The following is a 19,006-nucleotide window of genomic DNA, read 5'->3' on the forward strand; positions in this document are numbered from 1 at the left end:
ATGGTAAAAGTCAATGGGAGCAGGAGAGTCTAAAGGACCTTCATGTGATCAGTAGAAATACATCAGAATTTTTAAGATTACAAGGATATCTTAAATCTTTATGGCTCTGAGGATTTAATTTACAAATGACCTAGCTCTTCTACAAATGCCTGATTTTCTAGGGAACAAGAAATCATAACAGTGTCTTTGGCCTTTTCTTCAGTTGGTATTAACTAAGATTTAACCAGCATATACAGGTATTGTTAAAACCAGCACCTGACTCTGTAATCTTCACATTTTAATGACGTGCTTTAAGATTAATTCAAAACAGCACAGATGTTACAACTAGATCTTACTAATTGTAAGAACTTTAATATATATATAAAGCATCTTTTTTTCACTTTTCATTGATTATCTAATCGAAAGAAATCCCTCAATGTTTTACATGGTGCACTTTCTTTCAGTGGTAATACTCAAGACTGCCGAACATAAAAAACACTTTTTCCCTTCTGAAAATTCTGTATGATGATTATCACTTTCAAAAGACTCAGCAAAAGGAATGAAGATAAATGCGTGCTTCGAGATAAAACAAAAACTGTAACAAATGGCTTCAGTCTTGACTCCTTAGTTTTATGATACTAAAGGAAATAAACTTTTTTCCCCATGTACTTCTAAGTAATACATATACCAATAGTAGGAGGTAAGAACACAGCAGTCAGGAAAAATACCATACCTGTACTCTGTCAACATGAACTTTTACTCCTCCAACAATTCCCTTCCTAAAGGCTGCCAACATATCTAATATTGGATTGAATCTGCTCCCTCTGAAATTTGAAACAGAACTCCATTAATCTTGCAATTAGGTAAGTGTTACCCTACAAATAATGCACATCTTGCTCTTGCTGTCTACCTTATATTGTCTTCACGGATAAGCACAACAAACAGTGGACGACCATGCATTTTCCAATACTGCTTAATGAACTGCAGTGCATTCTAGGTAAGAAATAATACATTAGTCACCAAAAAATCTCTGAAACAAAGCAACCCCCTAAAAGAGCAAACCACAACCCACAAGCTAACGTATCAGAATATACAGTACAAGATACTAAAAAAGCTATCTTAAACTAACAACACTGAAAAACCAAACAGATTAAAAAAAGCTAATAAACTACTAACAAGACTCCTTCAAAAATTAGAAGCTGCTTTCAAACACTGGTATTTCACCAGTTTTCTGAAAATACTCCTAGTGCAGACTGTACTACGAGACAGTGTGGTGTACTGTGCTACCCGCAATGACCTAGTGAGTATGTATGGGAATGCAGGGCTTGAATCTTGGCCACTAATACAGATTAACCAATGCCACCTCCTAGCACTGAAAGTACCTGCTCCAGCAGAGGAGACATGGCAGGTCAGCTTTACTCTGCTGCCTGACTTGAAATCAGGAAGGGAGACAATCTGTAATATTTGTGCAAAGCTGAGCAATGTTTCCTCCAGGTAAGGCTTTGGTATTCCCCTTAACCAGATCCGTCTCATTCCTTTTTCAGCCAAGAGCATTTGTTTTCCCAAAGCAACAAATGATAATTTGTTTGCTGCATTACAGCATTCCCAGTCACTTCTGGGCAAGTTTTTGTGTCAGAGATTCTAGCTAGAACTCCTGCTAGGCTGACAAGGATATTCACCTTTGCAGATTTTCCAGCATAAGCTGCAAGTTTATTTCTGTACTGGAAGAATACACACTGTAGAGTATTCCCCTTTCAGTCTTTACATTATAAAACTTCACCTTTTAATCCTCTACAGACTCTATTTTCATCAGTTTCCCCAATGAAAAGTTATAGATAAATACCTTAATGTCATCAATCAGCATCATAACATCCTGAGACATGTAAAAATCACTTAGATCAAAAATGATCGAGTAGCAAACTACAGTCTTTCCTAGTATCCGATAAATCTGTGGGAAGACAAAGTTTCAATTAATCTTTTCTTTAAAATATTTGAAGCAGTGGATTAGCTGAAAAGGAAAAAAGATATTTTGAAACTATGAAAACAATACTCAACATAGAACAGCTGACTTAAAAATCCCCAAAATATTTAAGATAAAACCTACACATCTAATTTTAGGTACTCTGGTTTTTATTAGGCATGCAGGTTTACATTCTCCTTCAATCAAAGCAGTTCACTTCTCCACCATCCAGCCTGTTTTGGCCCAGTACTGCTGGAACTGTATGTCTAGGAAATGTACAACAGTTTAACACTAAAACAGAGCACACACATGCATCACAGCAAAATGCATTACAAGGACTTTAAGGTATACATGTAAGATAAAATTTCATCTCAATTCTATTTAAAATCACTCAGAGGCTGCTAATTCAGTATTTAGCTGAAATATGCATTAGTACCAATAACATTTATTGCAATAACCTTTGATGTTCCAAGGCATCCTATGGGCCTGTCCGGTCTTCCAGATAATCCCAGTTTGTCATTCACTCCCAAATGGAAGTAAGCCTGTGAGAAAGAATCAAGAAAACTGAGGGAAACCTAGACAGACGGCATTGGTAGGCTCCTGCTGGTGCTTACACAGAAAGCTGTGTGTATTCTTTCACTTAGAAAACAAAATTCATAACGTGGTCATTACTTCTATTGGGATCATCTATATAGAATAATAAATCAAGTGAAAGAGCACTGCATTTAGTAAACGCACAATTCAAAGACCAAATTGAATTCTTTTGATGATAGGCAACTTTACAGCAAAGGGGAACCAACAAAGTAATTGAAGAAAGAAACACACGATGCAAGTGCAAGCATCTTCTTCCCCTTCTTCCACAGCAGTACTCTGCTGTAGGTGTGGTTTAACACTCCCCCTCCCCTTCCTCCCTTCCTCCCTTCCTTCCTCCTTTCCTTCTTTCAACAGTGCTGGGAAGATGAAGGATTTTTACCTTACTTATGAAGAAGGAATACAATTACTATGGGTTTACCTTAGAAGACAGCTGTTCAGTAAGGGTGAGCACAAGCAAATTATGATCCTGATCCAGGATTAGGACAGGATTAGGACATATGGGTGCAACTCTGGGTTTAGGCAAAGCCCTGGAGTTCTGCTCATTTGCAGTTACAAATCCAACTCAAACTTGCTGTTTCCTCCATTATGCCTTACCTTTGCTTTCTTACTCTTACGATACTTTCTGGTTTATATAATTAAATATTTTTAAAATCTTCAACTTGCTCACTGAAATAATTTTTAAAGGATTATTTGCATTTATTGTCTGGCCAGTCTTGCCTCCTGTAATGCTTTTCCAATTGTGAATATAAAGGTAAAACAGTAATATAGAAACCCTTTAAAGACCTTTATTTTAATTTTAGTAAAGGCCTGCATCAACAGCACAAGAGGGAAGTGTCTCATTCATTGCTGATTATTTGAATTAGATTATGTAAGTTAGTGTAACTTCAACTGATATAATTTTATAAGACTTCCATGCTACAAAGAGAATCTTCACTTAGTACAGTGCGTGAGAATAAAACTATAAAAAAGCCCAACTAAGCTGTAAGCAAGACAGTACAAACATATCAGTGAAAGCAGACTGAAAGTTGCCATTTTTTCCTTATTTGGGCTGGTTCAGGTAAGTAACCCACCATGACTAAAACTTCAGAACACACAGAATTCTGATTTTTTATGTTATAGGAAGGTAATTCAGAGGGAGATGAAAGAGAGCACTTGAACAAACATAGCACAAAACAACTTTCTACTGCTGCCAGCTTGGGGCCTTCCTGACATTGCCTAGGCCTCTGCATTACTACAAGAACTATTCAAGAAGGAAAATAAACATTGCCCCTTACACCACCTGTTCATCCAGACTAAGTAACCACACTCAAGTGGGAAAGGAATGGAGACATTAAAGCCCTAACACCTTTAAATATCTCATCCATATACATAGCAAAACCAATGCTGAACCCCTTCTTGCAATAAGGGATGCTGGGGACAGCCTCTTCATTAGGGACTGTAGAGATAGGACAAGGGGTAATGGGTTAAAACTTAAACAGGGGAAGTTTAGATTGGATGTAAGGAGGAAATTCTTTCCTCTTAGGGTGGTGAGGCCCTGGAATGGGTTGCCCAGGGAGGCTGTGAATGCTCCATCCCTGGCAGTGTTCAAGGTCAGGCTGGACGAAGCCTTGGCTGAGATGGTTTAGTGTGAGCCATGGCCAGGGGGCTGGAACTAGATGATCTTAAGGTCCTTTCCAACCCTAACTATTCTATGATTCTATGAATAAATAATGGAGACCAGAAGAATGGCAGTAGGCATTGTAATTTAACACTAAATATCACAAAAATAAAGCTCTAGTAGTAGTACAATATTGTCTCTCCCTCTGAAAATTCCTTCTTTCACTTGAGACCTCATGCTGTTCTACAGTCTGCTACAGCAGTTTCACCTTCTAGTAATAGCTTCCCATCTTGGTCTGTTACAAACAAAGCATTAGTTCAGATTCAGCACCAAAATAATCTGAACATGACATTACAGGCAAGTCCAGCTGCTTCAAGCAGGCTTTGTGGATAAAGTGCTCTTCAATTCTGGAATATCAAAGCTGCTAAAAGCAAGAATGGGCTGTGAAAGCAGGGGGGACTGGGCTTGATTTCTGAGAGTGAACCAAACTAGAGTGGTCTTTCACACCACCTGTTTCTGTGTTCTGCTGTTACCAGTCTATGCCTATGGAGTATTGTGCTACTCTACTGTATTTCCACTACAGAAATACTTTATTCCTATATATTGCATACATTTTTTACCAATTTCTTGTTCTCCTCTTCCCCCTTTTATTCACACCCACTAGACTTTGTGGATCTGTTTCTGTGATCCCCAGTCTTACTTTCAATCCGTAATTTTCACAGTATCACAGTATGCTAGAGATTGGAAGGGACCTCAAAAGATCATGTAGTCCAATCCCCCTGCCACAGCAGGAACACCTAGATAAGGTTACACAGGAATGCGTCCAGGTGGGTTTTGAATGTCTCCAGAGAAGGAGACTCCACAACCTCCCTGGGCAGCCTGTTCCAGTGTTCTGTCACCCTCACTGAGAAGAAGTTTCTTCTCAAGTTTAAGTGGAACCTCTTGTGTTCCAGTTTGTACCCGTTGCCCCTTGTCCTATCATTGCCACTGAGAAGAGCCTGGCTCCATCCTCGTGACACTCCCCCTTTATATATTTATATACACTAATAAGGTCACCCCTCAGTCTCCTCCAAGCTATAGAGACCCAGCTCCCTCAGTCTTTCCTCATAAGGGAGATGCTCCACTCCCTTAATCATCTTAGTTGCCCTGCGCTGGGCTCTCTCCTGCAGGTCCCTGTCCTTGAACTGAGGGGCCCAGAACTGGACACAATATTCCAGATGTGGTCTCACTAGGGCAGAGTAGAGGGGAAGGAGGACCTCTCTTGACCTACTAACCACCCCCCTTCTAATACACCCCAGGATGCCATTGGCCTTCTTGGCCACAAGGGCACAGTGTCGGCTCATGGTCATCCTGTCGTCCACTAGGACCCACAGGTCCCTCTCCCCTACACTGCTCTCTAACAGGTCAGTCCCCAACCTATACTGGAACCTGGGGTTGTTCCTGCCCAGATGCACGACTCTACACTTTCCCTTGTTATATTTCATCAAATTATTCCCTGCACAACTCTCCAGCCTGTCCAGGTCTCGCTGGATGGCAGCACAGCCTTCTGGCATGTCAGCCACTCCTCCCAGCTTACTGTCATCAGCAAACCTGCTGATAGTACATTCAATTCCCTCATCTAAATCATTGATGAATATATTAAATAATACTGGTCCCAGTACTGACCCTTGAGGCACTCCACTAGATACAGGCCTCCAACTAGACTCCGTCCCATAGACTACAACTCTCTGGCTTCTCTCCTTCAGACAGTTCACAGTCCACCTCACTCCTCAATTTAGCTGTGAGGATGCTGTGGAGACTGCTTTGCTGAAGTCAAGGTAGACCACATCCACCGCTCTGCCATCATCCATCCACCGTGTTATTTTGTCATAAAAGGCTATGAGATTGGTCAAGCATGACTTCCCCTTGGTGAAGCCATGTTGACTGCCCCTCATAACCCTCTTATCCTTGATATGCCTTAAGATGGCCCCAAGGATAAGGTGTTCCATCACTTTCCCAGGAATGGAGGTGAGGCTGACCGGTCTATAGTTACCCGGGTCCTCCTTCTTGCCCCTTTTGAAGACAGGAGTGACATTTGCTTTCCTCCAGTCCTCAGGCACCTCTCCCGTTTCCCAAGACTTGGTAAAGATGATGGAGAGCGGTCTAGCAATGACCTCCACCAGTTCCCTCAGCACCCGCGGGTCCATCCCATCTGGACCCATGGATTTATGGATGTACAGATTGCTCAACTGGTCTCTAACCCATTCCTCATCGACTAAGCAAACCGCTCCGTTGACCTGACTTCATCTGAGGTCTCAGAGGTACAGGGCTCTTCAGGACTGCCTCTGGCAGAGTAGACAGAGACAAAGAAGGCATTCAGTAACTCTGCCATCTCTGTATCTTCTGTCACCAGGGCACCCGTCCCGTTCATCAGCGGGCCTACATTGCCTCTGGTGTTAGTTTTATCTGCCATGTATTTGAAAAAGCTCTTTCTGCTGTCCTTGACCCCTCTCGCCAGCTTTAATTCCAAGGAGGCCTTAGTCATCCTAGCTGCCTTCCTACATCCTCTAGCAGCAGCCTTATATTCCTCCCAAGTGGCCAGCCCCTCCTTCCATGACCTGTAAACTCTCCTTTATTTTCCTTAATCAACGTCTTCCCTCATCCATTTATTTTCACACTACTTTTTTTTGACACATGCCTGTTTATAAGTCTAGAGGTTTAAACTGTTATCATGTGCCACTAGACCAGTTCAAAAGTTTCTAATAAAATTAAATGGAACACTACTGAGAATGGAGAGCATCAGAATTGTAAATATTGAGATCCATGTTCTCTATGGATCAACCCTCTTTTCCCCAAAATACAGGCAACTGTTTCAGCATTAGCTTCCCTTCCCCACAAATTTGTCCTGGTAGGACAAATATTACCAGGGTTTTTTTCTTTGCTTGCTTTTTGGTTTGTATTGGTTTTTTCAATAAGCCCAGAGATACAACTTCATTTCTTGTAATTCTCATTTTCATTACTTCAGCTTCACGGCTAGAGCATTGCCTATTTTCCAAGCCCAAAAGGATGATATTCTGCATAAGGCAATTCAATAATTTCATGACATTCTTTTTAAAAGTAAACTTTGACAAAGCAGATGTACCTACCCATCATGAGTACAAAGAAAATGTCAGAATTGCCAGCAGGTCGAAGGAGGTGATCTTGCCCCTCTATTCTGCTCTCGTGAGACCTCACTTGGGAGTATTGCGTACAGTTCTAGTGTCCTCAACATAAAAAGGACATGGATCTGTTGGAACAAGTCCAGAGGAGGGCCACGAGAATGATCAGGGGACCGGAGCACCTCCCATATGAAGATCAGCTGAGAAAATTTGGACTGTTCAGCCTGGAGAAGAGAAGGCTGCGTGGAGACCTCATAGCAGCCTTCCAGTATCTGAAGGGGGCCTATAGGGATGCTGGGGAGGGACTCTTCATTAGGGACTGTAGTGATAGGACAAGGGGTAATGGGTTAAAACTTAAACAGGGGAAGTTTAGATTGGATATAAGGAGGAATTTCTTTCCTGCTAGGGTGGTGAGGCACTGGAATAGGCTGCCCAGGGAGGTTGCGAATGCTCCATCCCTGGCAGTGTTCAAGGCCAGGTTGGATGAGGCCTTGGGTGATATGGTTTAGAGCGAGGTGTCCCTGCTCATGGCAGGGGGGTTGGAACTTGATGTTAAGGTCCTTTCCAACCCTAACTAGTCTATGATTCTATGAATCTATGTCTCACCAGCTTTTGAAAAACAATTCCTGACACACAAGTTGTCACAGCTAGGAATGTAACTGATAACAATAAAACTTAATGCAGGTCTCATCCTTCTGTCAGGGAGACCAAAGAAATGATGGATGACTGAGAGAAACAATACATATTTCAACAGTAAATTTATGGAGTATCTATTTGCTAAACCAGAATTTCAGGTACAAAATTTCAGAATAAGACAGAGAATCCATTTTGAAATAATTATCAAGACTAATGAGCAAAACCGGGTCAAGAAATGAAGACATCTGAATGTATACAAGAGTGTTTATTTCCTCTTTGTTTAACTACCACTCAGAGGTTAGTGGAAGTCTGTATTTGGGGCAAGCACTTTTCTAAATAAGCCAGCAAAGTCTTGGTACATCAGTTATCCTCACAAACTGACAAAGTCTGAAATATGTTGCTGTCTTCTCTGGTTTTGATTTTGCTTTTTTCTGGGTCCTACAGATTTCTGATATGGATAATAGCATCAGCCATAAGATCCTGATACCAGAAGAAGAGAAACACAGAGAGTCTGGAACTTCAGGATTGATAAGCTAAACACATTCATTATACTGCCCCCAAACATTCAGAATTTGTCACTCTTGTTTGAGAGAATTTGCATAATTCCAAGTTAGACAGAAGCTTTATGTACCTGATTCACAATGGAACTTCAGTGGTGAAGCATGAAATACATCAGGTGCACTCCCATGATTCTGCACCAGCTTACTGGTCTGCCAGCTTCCTGCAGCTCATTGAGGCTTGTTTGTGCATAGAGGGACTATTTTCAAGAATTTTTCAGAGGCAGGGTACAGGTGTATGAGAGACAGAAGTAAATCAGAATCTAGTAATCATACAGATATTTATTAGGGTTTGTGGCAAGTTTACCTACAAATGTTGATCAATGCATTTATTGTTTAGAGCAGCATCTGTCATCGTCTTTTATATGTATTTCCAGGACAAACAGTTGTGGACAGCCTGAAGCACCTATTCAGTGTAGCAGAGTGCTTTCATATAGAGAGCACTGAATAAGACTGAACAAGAAGAGGATGCTGAAGTAGCCTGTAGCTGCCATTCATAGAATAATAGAATGGTTTGGGTTGAAAAGGACCTTAAGATCATCTAGTTCCAATCCTTCTGCCATGGGCATGGACACCTCACACTAGACCATGTCACTCAAGGCTCTGTCCAACTTGGCCTTGAATAGTGCCAGTGATGGAGCATTCACAACTTCTTTGGGCAATCTGTGCCAGGGCCTCACCACCCTCACAGTAAAGAACTTCCTAATAGCTAACCTGAATTCCCCAGTTTTATGTTTAAACCCATTACTCCCTGTCCTACCACTACAGTCCCTGATGAAGAGTTTCTTTCCAGCACCCTTGTAGGGCCCCCTTCAGATACTGGAAGGCTGCTATAAGGTCTCCACGTAGCCTTCTCTTCTCCAGATTGAACAGCCCCAACCTTCTTAGCCAGCCTTCATATGTGAGGTACTCTAAGCCCCCTTATCATCCTCATGGCCCTCCTCTGGAAGATCTCCAACAGTTTTATGTCCTTCTTATGTTGGGGACACTAGAACTGCACGGTGTACTCCAAGTGAGGTCTCACAAGAGCAGAGTAGAGAGGCAGGATCACCTCCTTCAACCTGCTGGCCATTCTTCTTTTGATGCAGCACAGCACACAGTTGGTTTCTGGGCTGCAAGTGCACTCTGAAGCCTGCTCACGTTCAGTTTCTCGTGGACCAACACCCCCAAGTCCTTCTCCTCAGGGCTGCTCTGAATCACTTCACCTAGCCTGTAGCTGTGCCTGGGACTGCCCCAACCCAGGTGTAGGACCTTACAGTTTGCTTTGTTGAACCTAATGAGGCTGTCATTGGCCCACCTCTCAAAACGTGTCAAGGTCCCTCTGGATTCCTTCCCTCCTGCGTGTTGACCACACCACGCAGCTCAGTGTTATCAGCAAACTTGCTGATGGTGCACTCAATCCCACTGTCCATGTCACCAACAAAGATGCTGAACAGGATCGGTCCCAACACTGGTCCGAGTGACTAGTGACACCACTCGTCACTGGTCTCCACGTTGACACTGAGCCATTGACTACAACTCTGTCTGCAGCCATCCAGCCAATTCTTTATCCACTGATTGGTCCATCCAACAAATTTATGTCTCTCCAATTTACAGACAAGGATGTAATGCAGGACAGTTTTGAATGCTTTGCACAAGTCCAGGTAGATGATGTCAACTGCTCTGCTCCTACCCATCAGTTCTGTAGCCCCATCATGGAAGGCCATCAAATTGGTCAGACAAGATTTCCCCTTAGTGAAGCCATGTTGGCTGTCATCAACCACCTTGCTCTTTTTCATGTGCTTTTGCATGCTTTCCAGGAGAATCTGCTCCATGATTTTGCCACGCACAGCTGTGAGACTGACAGGTCTGGAGTTTCCAAGGTCTTCCATTTTCCCCTTCTTGAAAATGGGGGTTTTATTTCCATTTTTCCAGTCATTGGGAACTCTGACATGATTTTTCAAATATGATGGACAGCAGCTTAGTAACTTGATCTACTAGCTCCTTCGGGACCCATGGATGGATTTCATCAGGTCCCATGGGTTTGTACACATTCTGGTTCAATGGAAGAGCTTGACCCTGCTCCTCAGCTAGAGTGTGCTTATTGTTTTCATTCTCCCAGTCCCTGCATTTGTCTTCCAGGACTTGAGTGACATGGCTAGAGCACTTGCTGCGGAAGACTGAGGCAAAGAAGTCACTAAGAACCTCATCCTTCTCCAAATGCAGGGTAGCCATGTCTTTCATTTCCTTCCAGAGAGGATCCACATTATCCTTCTCTTTCATTTGTTGGTACATACCTTTAGAAGCCCTTCCTGTTACCCTTGACATCCGTGGCCAGACTGAATTCTAACTGGGTCATAAGCTTTCCTGACCTGAGCTTCCTGGACAATGTTCCTGTAATCCTTCCCAGGGTGTGTCCTCCCTTCCACCTTCTATAACCTTCTTTCTTCCGAGTTTGCTCAGGAGCACCGTGTGTATCCATGAAGACCTCCTGGCGTTCTTGCCCCATTTCATTTTGTCAGGATGCATCGCTCCTGAGCTTGCCGCAGGTGATCCTTGAGTATCAGTCAGAATTCTCTGGCCTCTGCTGCCTTCTAGGACTTTACCTTCCCCTGCTGGTTTCACCTGGCCTTGATAGTCACCTGAGCAGATGCATCTAAGCCAGCATCACCTGTGAGGCCCAGTACAGACAAGGCTACCAGGGCCAGCCTTTCTAGTGAAGGGGTATAGCACTCTGGTAGGAGGGCACTTGCCTGTATAGAGAAAGGAAAACCCACAGCCTTTGCAGAGGACAAAGGAGATTCTGAAGACTTCCTTCATCCAAGTAATTTCTGACCAGAGTTCTTTAAATGTGCTGAGTTAAAGGGGTAAATGAGAAAGGGTTTAAACACCAAACTTACTGGATATAGTCAACTCAAGGGACTTCTAAAAAACAGTTACAGAAGACTGTAAAATGCCTGTTACAGGATCTACACTATGAAAGTATCTGATCTTTTATGCCTACTGCCTTATTCCATTTCTTTAACTATTGCTCATTTACTCGTTTCTCCATCACAATTCACGTCATCTACTGTGCTATTATCAAAATTCTACTATTTATTCCCTATTTGTTGAAAGTGGCTCAGGTCATAAGCCTATTCAGATAATATAGACAATCTGGACATCCATGATTCATTGAGACTCTAAAGAGGCATGTATGATTGACCAGGGTCAGCATGTCTTACAAGAGAGTTAGAAGTAACACAAAACCTTAAGCAACGTGCTTCAGGACATACAAGCCTAATTGCTTGATATAAATCGCTATTGTTATGAAAGGAATGTATAGACAGAAAAATAATTTTAAATACAGATTTCTTACTTTGACAAGTTCTTTCTGAGCCCATATCTGAATTGGTTCCACCTGTTGGGGAGTCTGAGTTTGGATTCCATAGGTGTTGAGAAAAACCTGTAGGCTACAAATGAAATAATAGATTTAATGACAAATCACAGAACAGGCATAGTTTTAACAACTATCTTGGCAGCAGATACAGAAGTAGCTGTACGCTTCCTGGAGTACCTTTAGCTAATTTAAGATGTCTGTTGTTGAACACTTCCCTAATGCATACATTCATAATAAAAGTAAATACATACCGCTGACTTTCTGCTATCAAGGCCACATGTACTACCAAATCATTCTCTAAAGGACCCTAGAAAATAATGAAAAGTATTTATTAACATTGCTAGCTATCCATTTAATTAGATATAGCATGAGTAGGGACAATGTCTATTTCAACAATTCACTAGTATGCCAGATATCACTGCAGTGTTTTTTCTTACTATGCAAACATATTGGAAGAGCAACATGGGAGTGAAACCTGTACATCTCAAAATCATGGGAAACTGGTCCTGTCAATAATACTTTGTAAGATGCGTTTTGGAGAATTAATCATAAATAGGTTTCTAGTAATCACTTGCCCTGTTTGGCTTTTTTTAATTAAAAAACACCACCCCGACATGTTAAGAAAAATGCCTGATATGACAATGTTTCAATACACATTTTTGAAAGAGTGAAAGAATTCAGCTATCTGGGTAACCAATAATACCCACTTTAAAATAATGAACTGATTATTTCAACCCTTTATTCTGAAATATTTTGATCAGACAACCTCTCTTTACAGTTATATGAGAGGTATATTACATTTTACAGGAGATAACAGCATTTCCTTGCATTGTCTGTTATACACATACTTCATGTTTGAAATGAATACTAGCTAGTATTTTACATCAGGAAACCATGCTAACAGGAATGAATTCAGCATGTTGGGAGAAATAACTGACTTGACTCCCTGAGTATGGAAATGGCTAGTCACCTTTCTTTTCACTGGCAGCATGTATCACCAGCTAAAAAATTAGATGCCTGTGTTACTCCTTGTTCATTTCTTCTCTGCCACCTCACAGATTTGCAGGAGAAATTTGTGATCACGTTTTCTCAAAAGTCTATCAGCACTACGTTTCCACTAAAAATTTTGAAGTTTTTGCCACATGAAATAAATTTATGATAGAAGTACATGCACGAAAAGAACAAATAAAGAAGTCATAAGTTCAAGTGACATTAAAAGATGGTCTGTCTCATAATCAGGAAATCATGCTACCAGTTGCATTTATACAAACTCAAACCAATTCTCTACCATAATCAGAGCACTGTGTTTATAAGATAAAAGCAAAGAACACCCCAGAACCCATGAGTGCCTCCTCCAAGACTGGACTGATCAGCAGACATCCTGTGATCTAACTTGTCTAGTGGTCTTCAAGTGAATTACCACTGGATTAATGATGCACTGAGTGGGATGGTGTAACCACAGGGTGTAAACTGAACATAAATCTGTGTATTTGCACCTCCACTGAGGCATGTCCTTCTCAGATACCAGCACAAAGTCTCTCACACCCAGAGACAGCAGTGACATGACTTGTTCATAGCAGCCCGTAAGTGGTGGTTCTAACACGGACTTTAACTAAGCAAATGCATGTCCAGCATAATGGGCACACCACAAAATCTGTGTGAAAACTAGCTAAACTTGTAAGAGTATTTGGAAAGATATTAACTATAATTTATGTGCAACAGCAGGATTGTAACCTTACACAGAAAGTTACTTTCACTGTCATGTAACATGCCAAGGCCTGGCAGATCGCAAGTAGCTGTCTAGAGAAAGACAGATCAAAATAACAGATATAATACTCATGAAAATGCTGCCCTTTTCAGTAATGATAGTGATATGCAACATTTGCTATATACTAAAAAAAAAAAAATCCAAACCCCAACAATTTAGCAGAGAAGTATATTCTCCACCACTGCTTCAAAACTACAAAACTAGGGTTGGAATATTAAAAATATTTTCCATTGCTTACATAAATCTATACCATTATGAGGGCATCAGACACATTTTGTAGTTACATTGTAGACACAAATAAACCAAATAAATCATGTTTTTCAATTGTAAGTGTTTATAGGGATTATACCCAATGCAACCAAAATATGAAAATATGACTTCATGGAAGATACATTTCCTCAAGAAATACTTCCTCAGCACAAGGCTTCAAATAAAAATATAAAAAGCCTTCTTTTTGGTACCTCACCTTCTAAAACAGCGCATCTCAACAAAATTTATATACAGGCATCTGAAATGCTTACATACTCTTGTTTATTCCTTACAGTAATGAAATTTATTAAAAGTGGAAATACTTTTCTGTTCCACTTAATCAAATATTTCTTTAGCTGTATGGAAAAGAGAAGACATCATTAAAGAGAAGAAAATACTTTTGATTTCCAAAAGCATAATTAAGATGTGGTTTCATATTTAAGTCATTTCTCTAGCACTTTAAGGCAAATACTAAGTACTGATCCTGCATAAATTAGCTGTTTGATAAAACAGCATCATCAAACATTCAAACTGCTTCACCAAATCTAAAATGTGGATTAAAATAAGGCAAGGTCAACACTCTCAGCTGAAACTTCAATTTGCTGACTTTAACTACAAGACTTTTGCTGACAAAGCACAACTCCCTCACCTTGACATACCTGTGCATCTACCTTTCATCTTTAATCTTTTCTTAATGATGACAAAACTGGAACAAACATATGTATCTACAAGTATTTTGCTCCAATCCTAACGTGATAATAAAACCACACAAGATAGACCAGCACCTGTTTCAGCAGCAGCAATCCCAGTGAAATTCCACAACCACCTGGTTAGCAGCACATGGACACCAATCACACTTGACACAAGTTCCACACTGCTGCTCAGAGGCTACAAGCACAAAGGCTTGATGCCACAGTTAGCTGGAATTCCCACTGATTCCAAAATGCCTCTCTTTGTTCTCACCCACATCATAAGCACATGCAGTATCTTGGGATAGTTTTATCATTTACATGTCAAAGAAAAGCACAGCCATCTATAGCAAAGAAGTATCATCACTTGGAATCAGAGAGGTGTAAGCAGACTCAAGTGATTCCAGAGCTTCTCCATTTACTTACCTGTAAGCTACTGAACAACAGACAATCCATCTCATCACCTCTTGCTTAGAAAAGAAAATGTACAACTACAGGAATTGCCGAATTGCTCTAAGTCAGATTTCTATGAAGATTTTTAGGTTTAAAGGGAGGAAAAAAAAAAAAAAAAAAGGAAAAATAAACTTATCCTTTCTTGATTTCTAGCTTTCAAACTTTATAACTTCAGTCTTGCCCACCAGATTACGCTCAAGGATAACCCTGGGAAGGTCCTTCTCTTTCCCCTATTCTGATAACAACGAAAATATCAGTGGTCCCACAGATGAAAATTTCTGCCAAAGCTTCAGCAAATTTCAGCAGCTAAGGCATCCTTTAAAGGTAAAGATTAACAACCATCAGCTCAGCCGAGCTGTCTGAGTAAAGCTCAACTGCTCTTTGAAATAATTCTAGACAACTGTTGAGCACTTAAAAGTGAGGAATGTATAGCCACTTGACAGTGACAAACCATCTAGTCTGATCTCCCTTTTAACAGTGACAAAGCTTTTTCTTTTTTTTCATCATTTGCAGATGAAGCAAAACATCAAAACAAAGCTGCTTAAGTTATTTTTTATTCTTTCAACACTGTTGAGCTTTTAAAGCCCCTATTGTATTGCTGAATTTTATCAGGTAACTGCATTTTACTAAGTTCTTTACTGACCCACAATGTGGCCACCAAGGAGTAAATTATGAGAAAATAAATTATTATTGTATTATTTATAATCTCTTCCAGGAAGCTCCCAGGGCAGAGGCTATTTCTCTCTGAAGATCTGGAAAGTCCCTATCATGTAACAGGTATCCCCCAGAATAGTAAAAGTATTAAAAAAAAAAAAGGTATAAAAAAAGTAGTAAAGTAAAAATGCTTTTCTGCTATAAGAATTCCTGGTAAGTCATGAAGTGTCTTTAAACAAGCCAGCATTTTCTTCGAAGTGTTCATCTGTGGTGTATTAAAAATTACTGGTTTCAAGAATCAAAGAAGAAAAAACAAAGAAGTTGGATGTGCCGCACACAGCTCTGATTTGCTATAGGCTTCTACTGGCACTCCTTAAAGGGCATGTGAATGCAGCACCTCTCACGGTCTGTAGTGTTCATCATCCCATGATGTAAGAACAAAGAAGGAAACTGGGAAGAAATGAAGTCACTGAGCTTTCATTACCTCATAATAACATGGCAGAAGAGAGCACTGTGAACAATGAAAGTCTCATTATGAATGAGACACCTCGGTGACAGGACATAGTGTTGAAGCAGGCATTTTAAGCCGCATTTGGATCAAACATGAAAAACATTCTTCATTTCTGATCTTGGAATAAATCTTAGGATAAATGCTTGGAATAAATCTTAGGGTAAGTATTTTACACTTCAATAACATATTCACAATGCTGAACAATGAACTTACCAAATATATATTCCTTATACCAAGAAATAAATGACTGAAAACATCTCTTAGCTACATGTTGCTGTACATAAAGTTCTTACCTTTTTAATAAAAGTTCCTACATATAGACCACGTTTCTGTATTGTTACCCTATCTGCTGCAGACTTGAATTACACTGTTTCAAGCATTTCCGGTCTTTGGGCACTCAGACTCACTGCGCATTTAAGGCAAAATCAGAAGCATCTTTATACACCATGCACACCAAAAAAGAACCTCATCCTTGCACCTCTTAGGAGCTTTAAATGAAAAAAATATGAATACATTGAAGTGGTAATTTGAAAGAACAAAAAATGAGGCTCATTCTTGCTTCCCTGACATATCTTAACCCAAAGAAACACACATTACCTATTAGCAGCTACTTAAACTTGAATTTTATGTATCGTTTTGATTGCACCATTTAATTTAAAGGCAAAAACTGCAATGTTATAATCTTCCTTTTAAAAGCAATAGATCATCCATCAACTACGATAGACATATATTTAAAATTTTCCTAGCACTTTAACTGTAACGTTAGAAGACCATGAGTAACACAAAGGTCACATTTTTTCAGTAAAAATGTTTTAATTTTAAGCTTATGCTTACCTGATTTGAAAATCTCATGCTAACATTCCGCTGATCTTGTGGAGCTACATAACGTCCAATAGGGTCAATATCTTTAGGACTTATTAATTTGTCAGCTGAAAGGAAATAATAATAAAAATACAGAATGATGTGAGTACTTCCCTGCAGCTTTTGCGAAGGAGGCATACAAATGTATCTTACATAGTCAGTTCTGCTGCTATAATCTTTGTTTTAGATCAATAATTTACATATCAAAAGAACATTGTGAAAAATTATGTTAATTTTAGGACTAATTACTTAAGCATCATTCTTACTACAGCTAACTTTAATACTGTAGTAAATAAAAACAATCCTTTATTTTTTTACAGAGATGTGCTAAAAGAATATACGCAGATAACAGACTCCAAAGTACACAAGTCGCATAAAAAGCCCTCAAATCCACAACTGTGGAATTATTCTGGAGTTTTAACATGAAACTTAATGGTTACCATCAAAAATTGTTTAGCTTTGAAGAAAACCAGTTAGCCTTTTATCTCAAAGCAGTCTCATAACAATGTGGAATGGGACGAGGGATATCAAAGACAACTCTCAATATGGTATCTCAAGAAGAAATATAGAAAAAACCCAATTAAGTATTTTTGAAACCTAGCACTTTCTACACAGAGTTTTTTTACATGGAAGAATACAACCCCGACAACTCTAGAACTGCATTATTTTAACCTGCTCGGAGGGAGGGACGGAGGGACAACAACAAGAAGAAGAAGTACTCCAATAAAGGTAAGGAGGCTGAGCAAAACAAATTAACCATTTCCCTGGAGGCAACAGCAGTTTCTGAAGTGGATGATTAAATGGGAAACCAGTACTTCTCCAGAGATCAAAGTGTTTGAAGTCAGTCTTCCATTTAATTAGAAAGCACCAACAAGCAAAGCAACACACATGAACTCTTTCACTAAGGACAAGATTGCCACTGAGGTAGGTTTTCACCCAGAAAAACGCAAAGTTAAATGCACCAATTATAAATTAGTATGGATAAATTTTGCCAGTAATTCAAAGTTTATCTGAATTACTGCCAAACAGATTTAGGTCTGTGATGAAGCTTCCAGACCCTATTTGCAAAGACAAAAGAAAAAAAATATTTTGAAAAAAAGGAAGGGAGGAATAAGAGGTAGTGAATACAGTGGAGGGAAAGTTTTTAAACAATAAAGGAAACAGTTAGTAATGAGAATAATTCAAAAAGAGATTTACTGCAATGACAAAAGCGTGCAACATTGTTCAACAAAGGAAAGAACTGAAACAAACCAGAAGAAAGTTATGTTACTCAAACAGCACTTAGCAAACAATAAATACAAGTTATTTAACCAGTCTTTTGCAGGCACAGAACTACACAAATGTTACTGTAAGAGGAATACTAGCAGAACTACTACAGTATTTGATATAAGCACACACATTTGAGGATTACTTGGCTAATACTAAAAAGTTAAATTAATTTTTTTTCTGTTAAAGGTGAGACTCCCTGCATTTACTTTACAGTGTTGACTAAAAAAGGAATTATGCAAGGAATACAATGAAACAAAACAGGTGGAGCACCAAACAGACCAGAGTTCCATACCTGAAGATACACCTCTTGTCAAGTCTTGCATTTTAAAGTCCCCTTCAGTGTTTCTCATTTTTACTACCAACAGCCTGTTTCCCTTCATAGTGTTCACAGAAAAAAAATTTTATAACTCAATCTACTGATTACTAGGTAAACGTTGACCACATTAAAATAAAGGAATATATCTTTCTCCCTAAAAGAAATACTTAGAAGAAGAAAATCTTAACTGTGAAGACTTTCTAAGCTTAACAACTGCTTTTGCATTAGCCTTCGAATTCTCTCAAGAAAGATCACAAGTTCATTTGTGACTGAAATTCATTATAACAGTTTTCAACGACCCAACTTTGAAATGCACTTTCACATGCTGCTCATCTAGTTTCTTCCAAAAGGTAAAAATAACGGAGACTGAAGATAACATCAACTTTTCCTGAGACTGTAACAAGGACAAGTTATTCAA

General features: G+C 39.7%; 1 protein-coding gene across 5 annotated transcripts in view; it reads right to left on the minus strand.

Moving 5' to 3' along the window:
• PHKB (phosphorylase kinase regulatory subunit beta) overlaps positions 1–19,006 on the minus strand; it is a 94,807-nt gene that overhangs the window by 20,892 nt on the left and 54,909 nt on the right. For all 5 annotated transcript variants that reach the window (XM_061347091.1, XM_061347092.1, XM_061347093.1 and 2 more), the window contains 7 exons: positions 16,977–17,071; positions 12,070–12,125; positions 11,798–11,891; positions 2,398–2,481; positions 1,823–1,927; positions 890–972; positions 713–803 (listed from right to left, as the gene is read on the minus strand). In XM_061347091.1, the coding sequence (XP_061203075.1) occupies positions 713–803; positions 890–972; positions 1,823–1,927; positions 2,398–2,481; positions 11,798–11,891; positions 12,070–12,125; positions 16,977–17,071 (608 nt within the window). The remainder of the gene's footprint in view (positions 1–712; positions 804–889; positions 973–1,822; positions 1,928–2,397; positions 2,482–11,797; positions 11,892–12,069; positions 12,126–16,976; positions 17,072–19,006) is intronic.

This window comes from Neopsephotus bourkii, unplaced genomic scaffold, assembly GCF_033783945.1.
Source record: "Neopsephotus bourkii isolate Nb327-2 ecotype Australia unplaced genomic scaffold, CSIRO-AGI_Nbou_v1 NB_297, whole genome shotgun sequence".
In the NCBI taxonomy this organism is placed as follows: Eukaryota; Metazoa; Chordata; class Aves; order Psittaciformes; family Psittacidae; genus Neopsephotus; species Neopsephotus bourkii.